Consider the following 21,748-nt stretch of genomic DNA (forward strand, 5'->3'; position numbering starts at 1 on the left):
ATAAGACATATTCTAACTCTCATACGAATTATATCTTTCCACATTTTCATCACCCAAGTCACTAATGACTTAGCCAGATCTAGATATACCGGAGGCAGCAACTACTGAAGAGACCCGTTGTACACATCGAGTCTTCATTTGCCGAAGAGCGTTGGACAGTTGGGTTCAACCAGTTGTTCGGGCGCCTGGTAACTAATAAATGTGATTTCGTCCGCGAGACTTATTTATTTAATTGCTGGCATTACTTTTTGTATGTGCTGATTCTCGGCCTTAACCTAATGGCTAATTTCACACGATTAGTTCTAGTGGTTCTTACGTGTTGGATGTCTCTGGAGGAAAGTGGAACTGTAAGTAAGTCAGCTTGTTTTGTATTTAATTTTACAAAAAAAATAAACGCTCTTATTCTACCCGCTAAGAAAAGCGCGCTGCTTATCATAAGGTCTCATTAAGTTTCGCCATAAACGTGTTGCAAATGCTGAACGACTGGTGTCGTGTTTTCTTTTATTAATCATTAATTATTTTAATTTGTAAATTGAAATTGATGAAATTTCTATATGTACTTCTGTGTTATGTTTTTAACAAATGTTATTGACAATTTAGTTCACTGTAAGATTGATCTCACAAATATGTTAACTTAAAAATGTCCTGCCTACATGTGTTATATACCTACATATTATCTGTACTTTCTAATTCAATTCTAGATCAGATACGTTTCTTCGAAATAAAAAATTTATTGTTCGCAAACATGTTCTTTTAGAGAAAACAATTAGAATGTTTGTGTTTGATATTTCAAAAACAGTTTCATGGTAATCACTTGAACTTAGATTACCTATTTAAAGAAATAGGAAAGTGTGAGTTTCCTATGTATTTTAATCTTGACTTTTCTTATACATTTTCTTACGTCTTATAAGAATGAAGCATTATTATCATTGAAATAAAATGTGAATTGTCCTATGTATTATTTTATATGCTTGAATTGAATTGTATTTTAGTACAGGTCAAAGCAATGACATTGATTTTACAAATTCTAGGCACCCGATATACTTCTTGTAACGGTCAGAAGCATTTCCTTTCTTATTTTAATTTCAGATTGTGAAATTTTATTTTACACAAACATTATTTATACTGGTGTCTTTACCTATACTTCGTTATATTAATTACTTTTAATATGATGCAATTGAAACAAAAATATACCTAGGTTGAATGTAAAAATCAAGCATCTTAGGAATATTAAGAAACCCATTTGTACTGAACTGCATGGCTTTATTTGATTTTCGAGATCAGTAACAGAAACTGTAAAATCTAGAAAGAATTCAAAGCGATAGACATTTTTATCAAATATGGAATAACTTTTCCTAGAATATTTTCAGTTTTGTTTCCATCAAAATGTTCTGATATTCTTTTAAAATATTTATTTATTTATTTATTATCTAATGATTTATTGAGAATATTTAAATATCTGTAGATAATTATTTAAATAATACCAAATATCATTCAAAGGAAAGAAATATCTAAAGTAAATTGAAGATACAAAGTCGGTTAATTGATCTATAATAAATCTAAATCTAAAATAAATTGATCTTTTTCTTTTTCCAGTTATCTACGAAAAAAATTAAAATTTATATTTCCCTTGTTATTTTTTTAATCGAAAACGGAAAGAGGTGGATTTTTTAAACTCAAACATAGTTAGGATACATTTTTGTGTAGAGTTCAAATATTTATGTAGTCGTATTAGACCAACAGGACGAAGAAACGACAAATTTAATTTTTCTTGTAGACGCGTATTAGATTTTCGCATTTTTTAATTTAGTGCATTTTTCTGATTACGTTCATATACAGGGTGATTCACAAATGGCGACCAAACATGAAACCTCGTATTCTTCGGTGAATTTTAAGGGGGAGTCTTTCCTAAAGAGTTTTTATCTAGAACGCTTCGTTAAAAAGATACAGGGTGTTAAACTTCAAAAAATATTTTTGATTTTTTTAAATAATTTAAGAACTAGGAAGTGAAATAATTTGAAATTAATCACATGTATTTATGTAAACATTGTCCAAAATCTGAGGGCTTTTTTTAAAATGTACATGCTCCAGTGGCGGAGATACAGGGTATCGGTGGCATATTTTTCTAAATAAAATAGTACGCCACTGCTTTACGATGACAACCATGATATTTTCGGATTCGTCTTTCAATTTTCTACAAATTACTACTCTCTTAAAATTTACCAAAGAATACGAGGTTTCATTTTTGGTCACCATTTGTGAATCGGCCTGTATATGTTTCTTTCTTTTTGATAAAATATCAAATAAAAATTCAACAGTACTGTCAAAATTTTGTTTGAAATAATTGTCGGATGATTTGATTTCAAAGTACTATTTACGATAATGATATTTTTATGGAAACAAAAAATAAGTTATATCATACCTATACATAATCGAATTAGCAAAATGCTAAAATCCAATACGATTAAAAAAAAAATTAAAACAAAAATCTTTTCGATAGGCATTTCAAACTGGAAAAAGAGAAGTCAAATTATTTGTTATCATATTTCACAATTTTTCCCTAAATTCACCGACTTTGTATTTCTTATGATAACTGAGATTCCAATAAATAGGTAAGTATAATACCTATGTATTGTACACTTATAAGAATAAATAAGTTAATGAAATTGGAACTGATTATATTCATTCACAGTTTAAGTGAAATATGTGAAACGAAGTAAGAGTGTGCCATGTATACGTATATATTTTTTTATACTAAACTATACATATAAAAAATTTCAATGACAAATTATTTTAAATTTTGCACCTATTTAAGTGAAGCAATTTCTTAGTAAGAATTTGAAATATGTTTATTTTTTGTTTTCTAATTTTGATTTTGTTGTAACACCTGAGGTAACGAAGCTTGAAATTATAACTTAAAAACCTCGCAAAAACATATACTTATTTAGTTCCGGTTTAATTGTATCTAGGTCCAAAAAAAATAGTAATAATAAGTAATGTAAAAATGATTTTCCACTACATCATTTTAAGATTCTAGATATTTTGTCTATATATTTTTTAGGAAAAAAAAAGTTACTTTGTTATCAAATAAAAAGTCAAAAAGTCAAACAATTTTCTTCGATACCTAAAATCTAGTCGTGCAATACCTAATTGTTGATAACAGAAATACCTACTTTATGGGCTACATGCAGCAAGTAACATGCTCCAATTGACATTGAATTATACCAGCAATATCTAGTAAATTGCTAGTAATTAAAATAATTATCTAAACTAAAAATTAAAAATTGTATGTCCATGATACATCAATAAATACAACTAGTATTTTGTCCAAAAGATAAGGTGAATTTGTTTAAAAAATAAAAAAATCTTTATGCTTCCAAATCAATTTCGTCGCCTTCAAAGTAATCCCCTCCCGATACACTTACGCCAACGTTTTTTCCAACTGCTGAAACAATCTAAAAAGCCTTCAATGCTTTCGTCAATTCGGCTTTTATTTCCTCGATTGAGTAGAAACGTTGTCCACAGAGTGGTCTTTTGAGTTTAGGGAATAGTCAGAAGTCACTCGGTGATTGTTTTTTTTTTGTTGGGAACACTCTCCTGCAGAAATGGCACAACATTCAAAACTTGCGTGTATTTTGAGACACCCGATATTTAAAAGATTGCATTAATTAACAATTTCACAACTTCATTGCAGTTATGGGTTTTTATATAATAAATAATGCTGCCATATCAATTTTTTTTTGGTAATTATTATTTACCATCTTTTACTATAATTCTATACCAGTTGGGACATATAGTCCATAAAGTAGTTGTTTCCCGCAATAACAACAGTTATGAATCTTGTATGTGAGGTTAAATATCTTTTGCACGTCTAGATTTTTGGTATCCAAGAACAATGTGTGACAGCTATTGGTTTTATGATTTTTCAGAAATAAATTTTTGAATTAAAATTATTTGACTTAATACCTTTAAGTATAATAAAGTAGAAATTTTAAAGCTAATAATCAAATATATTTTTTTAATTAGAATAACTACGTTTTTATCACACATTTCCATACCATACCACACAAATCAAATTTATCTTTTATTTATTTATTTATTTTAATTATTTATCTACCATAGATATAAAAAAATTTATTGTGGTAATAAATTAAAAGTTGACCTATTATCTATTTGTACTGTAGATACGTAAAATTACTTTCAAATTTTCTATAACAAAAAGTACAGTACAGTAAAGAAAGAAAAATTGTACTTGATAATTCTAACAAAAATGCTCACACCGATAAATGTGAAATGAGTAGATATATTTAATTTTACTAGTACATATGTTGTCATAAAAGCTATTAAGAATTGCTTATTATAATAATTGTCAGAGTTAATAAGATTTTCTGATTAGGAGCAAGTATAGAAATTACGTTATAGAACTGATAACTGCTTCCGCTAGCCATGAACATACTGTACATAAAAATATACATCATAAATCATAACGAACAGTAATTTTTAAACATTTACCACGTCTAAGATGTAGCTTGTAACAATGTAGTTGCAACATATTGAATACCAAAGAAATCCAAGCCATCAGACATATGTTGAAAATAACTATAATGAATGCTCTTGACCGTTAAATATTTAAGCGTACGTTTTAGTTCCGCTACGAACTTTTGATTTAAAATTCCTACAGCGCCTTAAATACCTAAGTCGGCAATAAGGCGTGTAATTTTTAAACATTGGGCCCATGAAGCATATTTACAGCGGTTGTTTAACTAATTAAAACATATTTTTAATTTACAATGTGTTCTATTCAGGAGCTAGCCAATCGTACTACTTTTTGTCTTTAACCGATTTTGCTGTAACATAATCAACAGTTGTGATTTTTTTAAGCAGAGGTTGGAGATTTTTGTTAGAGAGCGTAGAGTACGTTATACACCATTAGCGGTGAGCATTATTTAATTTGTCTGCTTTTTCCAGTGTTAGATTTTTGTTTAGGCAAAAATGAAAGTAACCCTTTACTGATCCTTTTGGAGCGAGAGTTTATGTAATTAATTTATTATACAGGTGGCAAAATAACTAATTAACAGAGGAAAAACTGAAACTATGCCATACATAAATAAATTAAGACAATAGAAATAACTTGACACCAGAGCTAACAACCCATCCAGTCAGTTGCGTTTACTACGAGCAGCTTGGATAATTTCAAATATTTTTCGAATTATAAATTATTTATCACAGTTAATATTAACGCTATTGATCTGATTACTTATGGAAAATGCAAAAACAGGTGATAAATTAAATTTACTGAATTAGCCCAATGCAGTTTTTCTAAAGCTCATGAACAATACCAATATGATTTGGTAAAAAATATGTCACAAAACTATTTAGTTGCGATAAAAAATGTTTAAGCAAATCAATATATTATTTTTAATTACTGTTAAGGTCCATAAGTTCTAAACATATATTTTTTCAAAAAAAAAGTCATGTAAGTATTGTTAAAATAACATCTAGCAACTTTAATAAAACTGTGGTTCAGCCAATAACATTCAAAAACTGTAATCGTTTATTAAATGTATAAAAAGCACAGTGTACTACATTGGTACTTCAAAAATGGTTATAGTTTTGTTTCGTGTTCCCCAGAAGAGTCTAATAAGAAAGTCACTAAAAGAATCCTTAATCTCTAGCATTTGCGCCAGAAGAATGGTCGCAGTTGACATTGGCTTTGGAATTATAAAGTGAATAAAAGATGCTTCCAACGCGCTTTTAATAGATCTATCTAAGAAAAATAAATCTTTAAGAAAATAAATTAAAAGGATTAGTCAAGGAGTTGATTTTATAAATTCAGTGTGGTAGAGATTAAACCCAATTAAATAAAAAAGTAATAAAAAATATTGCAAATTAATAATTACCGACCATTTCCAGCACGTAATTATTAAAAAAAAGTGGTCATACATATTAAACATTTTATACTGCGTGAAATGAAATACAATTTTTACCATAAACAAATAGCTTTTAAAATTATAGCAATATTTATTAATATAAACCAAGATAGTAAGAAGTATTTTTTGGCTAATGGATATCATATAAAACTTTTTAAGCGCAGTTATGTAGAATAAAAAAATCAGAGAAAGATTATTATTTTTAAGGGCAAATACCGGTATATTATTCTAGTCTACATTTCACGCCCATTATCTAACTGCATGTAGTAGGTACGTGGTTAAGGTGTGGATATATTGTCATACGTCATTTATGTATACCTTACTTTGAGATTAAAGAAAAAGTTAACTGTAAGTAAGTAGGTGTAATACTCTAAGAATACGTAGATATTATAGAGAACGAAAAGAGTCAATTAAACCAAAAATATTTATGTGGGTAAAGCGTACATAATTTGTTCCAGTTTGCTAAACAGATTTTTACTGTTATAATTCACCTACAACTGCACTGCAAGAATATTTTTAAATATTTAATAATGGTAACGGGGCTGAACAAATTCCCCTAATAATGGTATTAGTTGTGTATGTATTTTATCTGACTATGTGTTCAGATGAAAAAATACACTTATTGAGAAACGATTATGAAGCAGTAATACAAAAAAAAATGGTTCTATACCTATAATATGTGTTGTACACTAACTTGGAATAAATTTGGTATATGAAACACAAAACTGTATTAAAAATACTCAAACACATTGACTAATTCTATAGGTTGCATGCACTAGATATGACATATTCGATGATTTATTTTAATTGGCAATCCTAGATTTTTTAGGGAATTTTTTGAACGCGGTATAAAGTTATGCCTCATATCCAAATACTAAATATTTATTCGTAGTCATTTCCAAGCAAGGTAAAGATTATTTATCCTTGTAATTTTTAAATATGTTACTCAATTTGTTCAGTTGCAAACTGTTATTTTAGAGGGAACCAACGGAAAATTTTTGTAACCAGGCTAAAGGGGTTACATGGATTTCGAAGCTTAAAAAAAGCATACCAATTTTTTTTATTTAATGTAATAAGGGAATTGTATTTAAACTTATTAGCATATGAAAGAGCAACGCTTAAACAATATTTTACAAAATTTTCATTTAAGTTTTCAAAATTCAGCCGTTGGGACCTGGTTTTCGAAAAAAAAGTACCCCGTCAGGATAAATCATGATAGCTTTAACCAAAATCAAAAAACTAAATATTTTCTATTATCCATCTAACCTCCATGTATAGCCATGGTTCTAAGATATTTTGCTGTCTTTCATCATCAGCAGAAAACACTAGCTTACACTGTTAAACGATCTACATTGTTGACAGTGTACGCTAGTGTTTTCTGTTGATGATGAACCGAAGTAGAAAGCCTTTAAAAAAACAATAATTTTAGTCTCATTACACATGTTTACTATAATTTCTGATGAATATAAATACCAATACAATAGCAAATACTAGTTATATTTCTTTTACCTTCACTCCAACCATGTGAAAATGTATACAGTGTTTCAGTAAAGAACCACTTATATTAAGTCTTATATCTGTGCAACCCAATACACGGCGTTTTTAAATGAAGTAGCAAAAATGTATATGTTGAGATATAACAGAGCAAATTTGTTATACATATTACAGAAACATAAAGAATATAAATTATTTTAATCCGTTAAATCAATTTTATTACTTGTATTACTGTTTCGCCGAGACTTCTTTGTCGAACTAACCTACTGTGGTTTACAGTTTAGTTCACGAAAGAAGTTCATTAAGAAATTTTAAAAATTGAAATATGTATTCAATAAATAATGTTAAAAAGTTAATAGCATTTTGAAATAGAGATTTGTGTTGTATTTTTTTTTCAAATACTCAATTTCATAGTTAGATTAACTTGATTTGGAAATGCATCTGTTTTTCTTTCCGGTAGATATTGCAGAAATCCCTGTATGTACTTATCGATTGCTATAAATCTAAAAAATGTTTTACTCAGGAAAAAGGGATCTTAAAAATATTTTATTTAATTGTCAAGAATTGGGCTTAACATTAAATTTATTTACAACTTTCCTAAGAAAATCATGGATAATGTAGAATTTATTTTACAGTAATAATTAGATAAGGAGTAACTATAAATAAAATATACCTGTTCAATTACACTGACACTGATAGGCTAGTTAGATATATAATTTGTTTTAATTTGATGAGTAATGTAATGTGAGGATCTTGACAAAATCTAGATAAACTGGTCTGAGACGTCTTTCATATTTTTTAACTTAATGATTTATTACTATGCGCAACAGTCTCTATCTGTAAATTAAGGAAGACTGAGGATGTATCCACTTATTGAAAAAAAAAAAAATCATTAAGACAACAAAATAATAAAAACATTTCTAATAAAATTGTCCGTCACAAATAGTACTTCTATAATTTTTACATGTCGTCTTTTAAAAAATTTGTATTTACTTGCTTACTTTATTGTTATACTTTCTCATATTAGTTTAAACACCAATGAAACTTAAATACAACAGTTATATTTTAGCTGTAAATGTATTTTTGTTTCTTACAAAATTTAGATAATTAATATACATATACAACACAAAATGTATATTACACACTCAATAATTTAATAATTTAGTTAATCTAATTTAGTTCTTATTAATGTCATTATGGCAGTTTTTTTAAAGTTAGTAAGTTAAGATAATGGCTTTGCTTATTTTCTTAATTTAAATGTTTCAATCACTTATTAATGTAGACATACTTATTCTAGGTAAATGCTCAAATTTCCGAAAGCACCGCTCTGAAGAAGATTTTTGGACCAAAGTTTGGAAATTTTGGAAACCACCCGCCACCTCGTCATGACACACCCTCTTCCCCATGTCGCTGCAGTAAGTAAAACACGGTTATACAATTTATTAGAAGTAGTATAAAAAAGCAACTTTCTATATCTTAATAGTTATTAGGGCTAGTGTGTAGTCCAATTAAATAAGCCTTTAAATCGAAATTTTGGCCAACTTGCCTGAATTTTTGATATGAGTTAGTTTGAGGTATATTATAACAATAAGTGACAGTAATTTTTTGCTCAACCCCCGGCCAAGGGTGAAAAAAAGATAAAACAAAGGAGTTTTTCATGATAACTCAAAAAGGGCAAGAGCTTATAAAAGTTGTAAAGCATACAATTCTACATAAAAATAGCATCTTGACTTATTCTTGTACTATTAAAATTAACAGAGTTAGGGAGGCTAGAAGTTAAGGGAAGATTTCAGAAATTTAAAAAAATAACAAGCAGTCAATCTACTCTAAAAAATGTAGAGACACGTATTTTTTTTATCGGCGGAAAAACATATTTACGGTGTGAAATAAACCCCAAAGTTCGACCCCCAAAACAGTTTTTTCAAAATTTCTGGGGTTCTAATCAATATTTTGAAATGAAACAAAATGGAAATTACTTATGATAAAAAACAAATATTTCGCAAGTGATATATTTCTGTGTTTGGGGGTTGCTACCCTTATTTTTTATTTCAGAAAAACTATATTTTTTATTTATAAAAAAATCATATTTACTCAAAAAGAATTAAAAATATGATTTATGTAAACAAATTGACAAAATTAAATAGACCTGTTTCGAGGTTTTCGTTAAAATCTCTGTTTACGGGGGTGAACAGCAAATTTGAAATTGTTATAACTTTCTTATTAAAAATTAAAAAATATATCTATTTCTCTGAAAAGAAAGGTTACATTTTTTAGAGTAGATCGAAAACAAAAATTACAAAATTCATTCATTTTTCTGCTTGATTTTTTTAAATTTCTGAAATCTTCCCTTAACTTCTAGCCTCCCTAACTCTGTTAATTTTAATAATACAAGAAAAAGTCTAGAGGCCATCTTTATGTAGAATTATGCTTTACAACTTTTATACGATTATTTTTTTCTAGCCCTTACCCGTTCTGAGTTATCTTGAAAAACCCCTTTGTTTTATCTTTTTTCACCCTTGGCCAGGGTTTGAACAAAAAAATATTGTCATATATTGTTATAACATACCTCAAACTAACTCATATCAAAAATTAAGGCAAGTTGACCAAAATTTCGATTTAAAGGCTTATTTAATTGGACTATGTGATATTGGCCAGAATTCCAGTCTCGATTAAATAATTTAATGCCTTCTAAAATTTTTATCGTGATCTTGTTTCTTTCAGCTTGTGGAGAGAAAAATGAAAATAGCAGAATCGTGGGAGGAAAACCTACAACAGAAAATGAATTTCCGTGGATGGCAAGACTGTCCTATTTCAATAGATTCTATTGTGGAGGAATGCTAATTAATGACCGATATGTGCTGACTGCAGCACATTGTGTGAAAGGGTAAATAATATTCTGAAAGAACATTCATTTGCCGATATATTTCTTTTGAACACTATTATTACTCGTCTAATTTAATACGACTTAATTTACCAAATCAGTGCCTTAGTACAGAAACTTCTGATTGAAAATATTCATATTAGAAACCTTATTATTTTAGATATTTATATAGAAGAGAAAATAAGAAACTAATTTTTTCTAAGCCACGAAGAACTTTCTTTCCAGAAAATTAATGTACTAGAACAAACACGTGTGTTCGACTGTTTTGACAATTTCGACAGCACTGTATAAATATTAATGTTTAGTTTTTGCAATAACAGAAGGCAGGAGAACATACCCACGCAAATATGTAATTATGGCGGCCGTAGATGTGAAACACGTTCACTTCGAATTTGCATAAAATTACAGCTTTTACCAAACATACTAAACAAAAAGTAGTTTCATCAATCCAACCAGTTTTGTAGATGCCACAAGTTCATTAACAAAGGACATGTCAGTATGCGAACGACCTCAATCGAGAGATACGGACATTTTGCTGGCATGATTTACTGTTGTTCTCATTTAATGGTACGCATTGAAAACCTCGCACATGAAACAGTTTGTCATTTCAATACTCGTTTTTTAATGAAAGAAGAAAAGTTACAAACATCGTATTAACTGTTTGCCTTAAATATTTGTCCAACGCAGATAGAACTTTTTATAATTCAGGATAACAAAATTTAATTTCACTTCTTCTCGAAAATGGGAACCCTAGCAGGTTGTGTCCCAAAGTCGTGGACGTGTCTCGGTATTTGGGATCTTGCGATGAGTTCATCTCGCAAACTTGTATATCAATGAAGGCTCTTACGATAATGAGTGGAATATACAGGGTGTTAATTAAGTATGTACAATAAATTCAACAGACGATTATTTGAGTGATTTTAAGACAAAAAGTTCATATACCTAAATTACAACAAAATTGGGTACAGGGTATTTAAGATATTTACGAAATAGCATTTTTTTACAAAAGTTTAACGCTCTGTATCTTGAAAACGAAGCTTCTGCGGACCAATGTTTATATGAACTTTTTGTCTTAAAATGACTCAAATAATCATGTGTTGAATTTATTGTATATGCCTAATTAACACCCTGTATATTGAATGGCTGATTCTCTTTTCTTTTTGATGTTAAATAAACTGGGCAAAATAAGTATGTAGGTACAATTTATTTATTTATTATACAGGGTGTTAAAAAAGAGTGTAAAATTTTAAAGGAGGTAATAGTATGAACCAAAATAAGCAGAAAAGTCTCAATAAACATGGGTCCGCAAAGTAACGGTTGCGGAGATATGGAATGTTTTATGTTTTTTAGCCCCTTTTTTTATTTTGCAAAAACGTTGTGTATTTTCTTATAATAGTTGGTTGATGTTTAGTGAAATAAACAGTACGTATTTGACAGTTGTTCTCAGTGCACAAGTTTTCTTTCGCTATGGCTGGTTACTCTAACGCAGAATTAACAGACATGCATTTCATGTATGGTCGTGCTAATGGGAACGCCACCGAAGCGCGACGTCTTTATGTTGACGCTTATCCAAATCGCCAGATTCCTTCACAACGCATGTTTGGAAGAATTCACCAAAGATTGCGTGATACCGGTTCCTTGAGCAAACAGTGCCATTTATCCGGAAGACCAAGGTCGGTATCCACTCCTAGAGCAGAAGAAGAAATTCTAGCACTGGTAGAGCAGAATCCAGGTACGAGTGTGCGGAGAATATCAGCCGAGGTAGGAATTAGTGGTCCTCTTGTTTGGAGAATCCTTCACGAGCAACTGCTTTATCCATACCATGTGCAACGAGTACAGGCCTTAAATCCAATAAATGATCATCAAGCACGTTTGGTTTTTTGCCGCTGGTTTCTACGTCATGATGCTGAAGACCCTCGTTTTCTTGCAAACATTCTTTTTACTGATGAGGCCGGGTTCACAAGAAATGGAGTGTTTAATTTTCACAATACGCATATTTGGGCCGACGAAAATCCTCATGCTCTAATAGAATCTGGACATCAGGCACGTTTTTCATTAAACATTTGGATGGGTATTGTAGGTGACAGGTTTCTAGGTCCTGTTGTTTTACCAAACCGATTAACAGGCGCTGCTTACCTCAACTTTCTGCAGAACACACTGTATGAGTTTTTGGAAGACATTCCTTTGAATCAGAGGCAACAAATGTGGTTCCAGCATGATGGTGCTCCAGCTCATTTTTCCATGGCCGTTAGAGAGCATTTACACCAAACTTTTCCACATAGATGGGTAGGAAGGGCCGGACCTGTTTTATGGCCTCCAAGATCGCCTGATCTGAACCCTCTAGATTTCTTTGTTTGGGGATATTTGAAGACATTAGTGTATGGTACTCCTGTAAATAGCCTGGAAGAGCTGCAGCTACGGATTAATCAAAAGTGTCAAGAAATCCAAACCAAGGAGGGTGTTTTCGAAAGAGTTCGAATATCGTTGAGACGAAGATGTCGTGCCTGCTTGGAAATGGACGGAGGGCACTTTGAACATCTTCTGTAACTTTGTTTTTTGTTTGTTAAAAGCTTCCTTTGTCGGTTTATTCCTAATAAAAAAAAATGTTTGAAAAACGAATAGTGGTCCATATCTCCGCAACCGTTACTTTGCGGACCCATGTTTATTGAGACTTTTCTGTTTATTTTGGTTCATACTATTACCTCCTGAAATATTTTACACTCTTTTTTTAACACCCTGTATGTGTATGCAGTACCGGACTGAACCGCCAGGCAACCTAGGGCCTTTTGTAGTTAGTAATCCCAGAAAAGCCTAGAGCCTATGAAAATTGTGCAAAATGGAAAATTTTTTGTTTAGGATTTTCTAAGATATCCCTCACGAGCTTTTTTGGGAAAGATTACTCTAAATTTAAAGAAATTGATAAGCATTTTAAATTTTTGTGTAAAATACTTATTGCTTTTTTTCTTAAACATCAATGAAATCAATATTTTAAAGAGTAAAAAATGAAAATGAAGTCATAAAAAATTGGCGTTTTGAAACAAATTTAAATTCACATAGTCTAACCCATCCTAACCTAACCCAACATAACTTAAAAACAAGTTATAAAGTATTAGTGTTTTAATACTCAATAATATTTGTTGATAGGTAAGTGAAAGTAAATTATTTATAGTTTATCATTGCAGTATGTGAATTTTATTTCAAGACCTCCAAATCTAGCATAACCTAACCTAAAAAAAAAATAAAAATAAAAAAGTTTGTTAACCTCAAAAACGAGGAAAATATTAGCAATTAGTAAAATGCCAATAATAAAATTATTTGATGATTTACTTCCATGAAAAGATTAATAATTCTAGATTTCTAAGCTGAGCATTAATAAAAAATAACATTTGCAAACCTGACCTCATCTAAATTTATCAGTTATTAGCCAGTTTTTCTTAAAGTATTCTAATTATTTCAATTTCAACCATTAAAAACAAAGGTTTGCTATGGATAAATTCATTGGCATGTAAAAATTACTCCAAAAACATTAAAAATATCTAATTTAGTCTTGCCTAACTATATAAATTTAGAATAATTTTTCTCAAAAGAGCTCGTGAGGGACCTTAGGAAATCTTTAAAGAAAGAATTTAAAAAATCCATTTTGGAGCATTTTTATAGGCTCAAGGCGTTTTTGGGACTGTTAACTACAAAAGACTCCAGTGTGCGGTGGTCCACGTTGATAGATGGAAGGAGCCAAATGGAAATAGCGATAAAACTCCAAAATTAGAATTCAAGTAAAACAAGGAGAGTACGCTAACTATAAACTCAGACTCTTTTGGCAAAATATTTCTGATTATTATCTATTAAAAATATACCTTTCAAACCATATATCACTGAGTAAGGAAGCATTCCATCCAAATATGTAAAAATATACAAAGTTTTCTGTCGAAAAATATATGTTTGGTTTCTATCTAATGCAACACGTAATTGTTTTTCTAAGAAATTTTTGAAATCACATGAAAATTTGCCCCAACTTTTGCCCACACCATTTTTTTTCTAAGTACGAAGGTAAAAAAGATGTGTTGAAGATTTTGTGATTTTAGCATTCTCAAAAAAATCTTAAGTCGTTAAATTAAAGAACAGTGAACATTCAAATTCCAGTGTTTCGTAAACAATGAACCCTGTAATAATACTAAACTACTAAACATAAACTACTAAAGTACTAGTACTAAAAATAATAAAACAAACATTTCATCTAAAAAACAATACATTATATAAAAGGATGTCCATTTATAATACCCTTTCATTTCCCTTCCATCTGCGCTTCTATTTTTTATATTGAAATTACAGAAAACATTCCGATATGGTAATGGACATAATAATAGTCGTTAATGTATTAGGACCAATAAGGACCTTTGATTTAGTGCCACTTCTTTTAGATGTTATGTTTATTTTACGGCTCAATTTCACTTAACGTCCACTTTTATTTCCTACCGCTGCTGATTCATTCTGTTATAGCAGACGCTACACGTGAAGAAATTTGATGAAATTAGTATGAAAAGCTAGATTTTTCGTACGAAAATGAGTGTAAAACTGCATTTTACTGTGAGGTCGACGATAGAACTGTTTTCTTTTTAATTTTAACTTTGTCATATGAAGCCAAAAAACATGTGTAGTCTGGCACCGTGTACATTATTGAATTGAGTATAAAATATCTTAAATTTCACTAACGTTTGTTTTTCACTCTCGTTTTGTATGGAGGGTCTGCTATTAGCTAAGTAGTATACAATAGTCTCAAACACACAGTAAACATCTAAACTGTAACCAAGTTATTTGGGAATAGGGTCAATATAATTTTCGAACAGAGTGAACAGCGAACTAAAATAATGTTTTGTATAATCCCCCCTTTACATGTTTACCTCAAATTATCTTAAAAGGTTTTTAATTCGGTTAACATGAGGATTTTCGAAAGTACAAACGCTCAAACAACGCCTAAACATGGAAGTTATCAGAGTTCATAATGGCTCTCTTTCTCAAATCATCCGTCTACAAAACGTTATTAACAAAGCTTGAAATTTCTTGGATTTTAGCTAACAGCCATCTTGAGCATGAAAATAGTACGCGTACAAATGATAACGTAGAAATGATCTCCAAGTAGTTGTAGAAGGAATTTCCAGTTGCCGATTAGCTTGTTGTAGGTATGTTATTAAAAAGCATTTAAAATTTTGCCCTTTTTCTTTATTCATTTCGGGGCTGTTTGACGTTAATTTGTTCGCATTTTCTTGCACCAAATTTCTCTGGTAATAGCGATGAATATCAACAAATAGAGGATTGAGTTCCGTCTACAGAAGAAGAAACTTTAAGAAATCGTCTTTGATACTTCCTCATTGCTTCTTTAGCATTTCCATGGCATTATCCATAAATAAGATGAATGTCGGCATATTATTTTTTGTTAGGTATATTTAAAGAGTATATTGGTATTTTAATATGTCAACTCAACAGTAGTTACGATGTGATAATGACCGTTACATAAATTCTTCATGGTAACCAAGCAAGTTTTTGCTCTTTCCATTTTCCTATAATGGCGACCAACCATCTGTTCTGGGTCACCCTGTATATGTTACAAATTTTCCCACATTCAAGATTTGAATCACCCCCGTGATACATCGACGTAATTTATTTTGCTTTTTTGAAATCCGAAAAGACTTATTCACTTGTTTTGACACTAATCCTTAACCGCATTTGGTGTGACTCATTATATTTTCCTTTTCAGGTTCATGTGGTTCATGATCAAGGTCACATTCGGAGAACACGACCGCTGCAACGATAACAAAAGGCCAGAATCCAGATTTGTCCTTAGGGCTATCGCTGGCGCCTTCAGCTTTCTTAACTTCGACAACGACATCGCGCTGTTGAGGCTGAACGACAGAGTACCCATCACGCAATTCATCAAACCCATTTGTTTGCCGAAGCTTAAAGGTCAGTGTTAAGGCACTCATCAATTCAGTGAATTGCTTGCAATCATTTATAGTCCGTAAAGCATTAATTCTATAGTCTATATCTATAGGTAGGTACGTAGCTGCGAAGGTTCAGAGGAAATATTAGATATTTTGGGAAGGTGAAGTAACAATTATTCCAAGTAGAAAAGTTTCTGCAGGTGAATGTTCAGTAGAGTTTGCTATAAACAATAGTAATGAACAATAAAAATTATTTCTACCACCATTTACTGATGAAAAATACAAATATTTATACAGGGTGTCCTGAGTTGCAGATGGCAAAATTTTTCTATTGCTAGATTACTCCAAAATAAGAGAAACTTATGTACTGACTTTAAATTTTCTGATAGGTACCTACCTAATAAAAATTGAAAAAAAAATGGTATAACCATGATTTTTTAGCTTCCGACGGTAAATTTCTAAAAAAACTATAAAACTATAGCTTGTTTACGGAATAAAATAGGAGACATATTTTCATTCTTACAAACAACAACCGTAATTAAATGCACCTATCCAATTTCAAAAATATTCTCCCAGCATTTCCACCACTGTCTGACAAATTTCTGTACCATTTCAGCAAAATTTTGCTCAAAACTCTGTTAACTGTAATCAATTGATCCTTGTACTTTAACCAGTGCGTAAAAAGTAAAGTATAACTGCAACTCCACATTTACATAGAGGAATATTTGCTACTGAACATCATTATGTTTCAACTTTTCCTAAAGCAGTTTGTTTTTCCATATCACCTAAAATCTTTAGATGCGATTATTTGCAAACAGGGGTAAACCGATTGTACAACTCCTTCGGTTTCCGTATTTGCTTAAGCGTTTTCCCACATTCAACTAAAAATTTATTATTTGCGGGCAGATATTTATTTGAGTCTGTTGTATTTATCATATGTGTCAAATTCCCGAATATTATATAGATATTCATATAGAAATAACTCCAGTGTGATGCTACGATTTATGTTGATTTATAACTAAATATACCGTGTATTAAATATTCATACACAAACAGGTATGTAGTTGATATAAGGGACGTTGTATTTGTGAACAAATGCTGAAAAGTAAGAAAGATTGAGTCTGGAAAACGTTCATTGAAGCATGTTTGTTTTGATCAAAAAAAGTATACATTATTGACAATAAATTAGAAAATATTTTGTCTCTCCAAACACGCACGCGGGTGTCTTTGACGCTAAGGAAGATGCCTACAAACTTATATATCTTTTTTTCTTGACAAGGTTATATTTTTTTCCGATTTACGTGAGAAATAACGCGAGTTAGTCATAATTTGGGACATCGTAATGGGTTCAGTCACCAAACAAGTTTCAATCGAAGGAGACCTTGATTTATTGAAGCAGCATACCCAGATTAATTTTCATGCAAATGAAATTATTTTTACAATTTATGGTTAAATTAAAACCTAATAAAATACATGCCGATTAAAAAATAGTTCCTAACTTTAATGACCAAAATTACTGTCAAAACTAACTAATAACGTTCATTATTTAAAACACACTATTTTTTGTTATTAGTACAAAATTTTAATTAAATTCTGCTGACAATATTTCGAATATATTATGAAAAAATCATTCTACAGAAATAAAAAACTACATTTAGGTCATATCTTAAATATTAAATGCAAACATATTTTTATTTAATATTAAAGCAAAAGGTGAAAGTTTAAAAAATAAAATCAAAGTGTCTGAATGTTTTATCCCACCCTATACAATATAGTTTTATTTTATCAAATTTGTTCCAACATTCAAAAGTGTATATACAGTTTGTTAAGTATTATTAACTATATGACTTTGCAGTTTCTACATATATACAGGGTGTCATATTTCAAGAGATCAGTTTTCTTCTACTCTCACCTCTATTTCTCCCAAAAACTGTATAGTATGTAATTTAAAAATGTGTACATTTTATACTGAATGAGTACACAATATTTGGTCTACACAATTTTTACAAAATTATAGGTAAACTAGAACCAATACACAATCACTGACTATTAACGATTTTAAACTATCTACACCACTGTTTATATAATTTCATTTCATGAACGGTACAATTTTTGAAAACATTAATAAAAACACACACAAATCTTCCCTAATTGACATTGGCTTGCATTTTTTAAACAAACGCATGCCGCGTCACGCCGACTAGTAGGCTACTAGATCAATTTACCTCCTACTACTAATCAGTAAAGAATAAAGATCATAGGCGAAGGTAGATAGTAATTAATTTATTGCAAAGAAAATAAATACAAATAAATTGGAAAGCCGCTTATACAAAATCCATTTTTTAGACAATTTATACACTGGGAAAGTAGCTACAGCGGCTGGATGGGGGACGTTGAAGGAAGACGGAAAACCGTCCTGTATTTTACAAAAAGTAGAAGTTCCCGTCATTAGTAATGAAGAATGCAGGAATACGAATTATTCCGCCAAAATGATCTCAGATAACATGCTGTGTGCTGGATATCCCCAAGTTGGAAAAAAAGACTCTTGCCAGGTAATAATCGATTGTTAATACTTTTTCAATCTTCAGGTCTATTGAAATTTGTTATTTATGCTAATTTTTTATTTCAGGGAGATAGTGGAGGTCCACTCATTACAAAGAAAAATGATTCTAGATATGAATTAATCGGTAAGTCCACATCTAACTTACCTTTAACTCTACAAATATTTTGAATAGGTATTTATATTCTAATAATTTCAATAGTCTTTTTCATAAAATGTAAATAGAAAATTTAATGCACTGGGTTATAAAAATATTTATTGTCCCAATATTCAATATTGTCAAAATAATAAAAATATGAAAATTTAATTTAATCTTGTCTTCATCCAGTTACTTTGTTGAACCAACTAAAAGTTGACAACAAATTTTTTTTTCCCGTTCTTAAATAAATATGCTTTTATCTTTTAAGAAAACTTTATAGCAGCAGATTAAAAAACATATCCGAATAGAAATTTTATTACAGAAGTACGTTTGATATCTTTATTACAAATTTACAAAAAAAATGCGACGTCATCGGTAAGTAAACTGGCCGCTCCACATTAGAAAACGATGTCGGTCCTACGACTTCTTAAAAATATTTATTATTTTTAGTTTACATACGATACGATAACTATACTGATTTAGTGACTGGTTTCCATTCTGTTATGTAGGTATACCTAAATATGCACCTATGTAGCAAAATAATTAAGTCTGTGTAGGTATATTTAATTTTTACGACGTTTAGTTCAAGTGAGCTTTCCGCGCGTAGCATAATATTATTTACTACTTAAATAATATTTTGAATCTAAATTTGTTATTTTAAATTATCATTAGTTTTTAGTTTATTAAAAATTCTCAAAAATATTTGTAACATGACCGAACAAAGTTATGCTAAAGCCTAATCAGACAATTTACTGAATTCCATGATGATTGCGGATTTTTTTTCGAAAAGCATTTTATTTTCTTCGGCAGAAATAAGGGGAATAAAAGCAAACAGGTATGAGAATGTGATTTATAGGTATCTACATAAATTTATTTTAAAATACATTTTTTCTGGCGTTTTTATTGATGTATTTTCACACATCGGTACAATGCATCAGTAATAGTATGGTTTAGAGGGATTTGCCATATTTATAAGTTTAACTTAAAAAATTTACAGTATATATAAGGTATCGTACTGCTTATTGACACCACTCCACACATTTAATAACCAAAGCAGTCAGCTGCACTGTCGAAAGGCGTATATGTCGCGTTTGCCATTTACTTACCGATGACGTCAACCTATTAAAACTTTAGTATCTAATAACTTTTTAAAAATAAATTAATATAACAAAACCTTTACACATTGTTTGTAGTATTCAGTGTAGATACGAAAACTATTAAAATATTTTTTTCTGCAAGAGGCCTATTGAGTAAATTATGAATACATATTTGTAATATTTTCCATCTGCTTTTTTAAGAAAATAGAAATTTAAAACAGGCAATAGGAAACACAATAGTTTTGAATTTTTAATAAACTTAAGTACATATGAAGGAAAATAATGCTTATCTGAACAATTCTAAGCTTTCGATACATCTACTGCGTTCTTATTTTTAGGATTAATAAGTCATTCTTCACGTTTTTTTTAATCAAAAATTTGATTTAAGTATTTGGTAATATTTTTTCAGAAAAATTCTTACAAATGATCATAATTTTCTTAATAACAAAATTCATACTATGCAAAAAAAATTAGAAATACAAAAAACGCAAGAGAACAAATAAGAGCAAAAGTTGTAGGTTAGCTGCAGAAGAATATCTGCAATATATTTCTGCAAATACAATTGCTTTTGGTTACTGTCTCAAATAATATTCATATCAGAGAACATGGTATAGTGTTCTCTGTTCATATGCAAACACTGGCATATTAAACTTCATTTAAATTGGAAAAATTATTTCATAAATTTTTTTAATTCAAGCTGATGTCCTATTTTTTTATTAAAACAAGTGGATTTTTCGCAGGTGTGGTGTCTTGGGGAAATGGATGTGCCAGACCGGGTTATCCAGGGGTGTACACAAGGATAACAAGGTATCTGGATTGGATTTTGGAAAACTCTAAAGATGGATGCTTCTGCAAAGACTGAGAGTTAAGATGATGTTTTTCAAAATTTGTGATATGTTTTTAGTAAATTCTTTGCGTTTTGATTGATTTCTGTGCAATCTCCTCTCAGATGTTAATATTTATATTGTATCAGTAAGTATAGTTTACTTTTATATTATATTTTTTTATACCTATTACTCTTAAATTACAACAACACTAGTAAGTTAATAATAAGTACTTTTATGTTACTTTTCTCAATGTTAGGTAAAATAAATGTTTAGATATATTTTTTAAATTATAAGATAAGTTATAATAAAACCAAATTGTATTTTCAATATGTTTATTGAATTTATTAAACAATGACTAGATACTGACTTGAGGCATGACTGATAATTTTTACACATGGCTTTATAGTTGGTAAAAATTTGTGAGAACTTAAAAATAGTCGTTTTTCTGTGTTGTGCATGTGCGAATATTTATACCTATGTTGTTAAGAAAACACCAAAAATATACAAAATTGCACTAAACATGCATCACAACAGATTTCTAACTATAAGTCGGATAAAATTATCGCCACCTTTTTCGTTTCCCAGCTATTAAAAGCATTATTTATATCAGCTTTACGAGTAAACAAATTACCACCAATTTGAGTCACCAAAGAACAAAAGTGTTCTTATTATTTTTTAACCAACTTGTAGCAAGAAAAGAAGTGATCCAACATACTGGTTCAATCGTATATTATGTAATGATTATGTGGTTAAGTTTTAAAAATATTTTACACATATATACATTTTTATTTGATTTTCCAATATCTAGTGTTCAATTCATGGCTATTGTACCAAAACTATAATTTTTAATAAATATGTAACTGTACAGGGTGAGCCAATTGTCG

The 21,748-nt window shown here is 30.0% G+C and overlaps 1 protein-coding gene across 1 annotated transcript; it reads left to right on the forward strand.

Annotated features, from left to right (window-relative positions):
• Positions 1–75: 75 nt before the first annotated feature.
• Positions 76–21,644, forward strand: LOC108917113 (trypsin-1). The gene is made up of 7 exons (XM_018723560.1): positions 76–347; positions 8,722–8,839; positions 10,146–10,308; positions 16,058–16,263; positions 18,588–18,793; positions 18,871–18,928; positions 20,778–21,644. Exons 1-7 carry the CDS (start codon positions 279–281, stop codon positions 20,897–20,899), a joined length of 942 nt encoding a protein of 313 aa, XP_018579076.1. The 5' UTR covers positions 76–278; the 3' UTR covers positions 20,900–21,644.
• Positions 21,645–21,748: the final 104 nt, after the last annotated feature.

Source organism: Anoplophora glabripennis, unplaced genomic scaffold, assembly GCF_000390285.2.
Source record: "Anoplophora glabripennis isolate ALB-LARVAE unplaced genomic scaffold, Agla_2.0 scaffold45, whole genome shotgun sequence".
Taxonomy (NCBI): Eukaryota; Metazoa; Arthropoda; class Insecta; order Coleoptera; family Cerambycidae; genus Anoplophora; species Anoplophora glabripennis.

Excerpts from the sequence above, each read along its gene's own strand:
- LOC108917113 (XM_018723560.1), top strand. The coding sequence starts at position 279 with ATGGCTAATTTCACACGATTAGTTCTAGTGGTTCTTACGTGTTGGATG. Across the intron at positions 10,309-16,057 it reads GCAGCACATTGTGTGAAAGG|GTTCATGTGGTTCATGATCA; the intron begins GTAAATAATATT and ends TTTCCTTTTCAG. Across the intron at positions 18,929-20,777 it reads TTCTAGATATGAATTAATCG|GTGTGGTGTCTTGGGGAAAT; the intron begins GTAAGTCCACAT and ends GATTTTTCGCAG.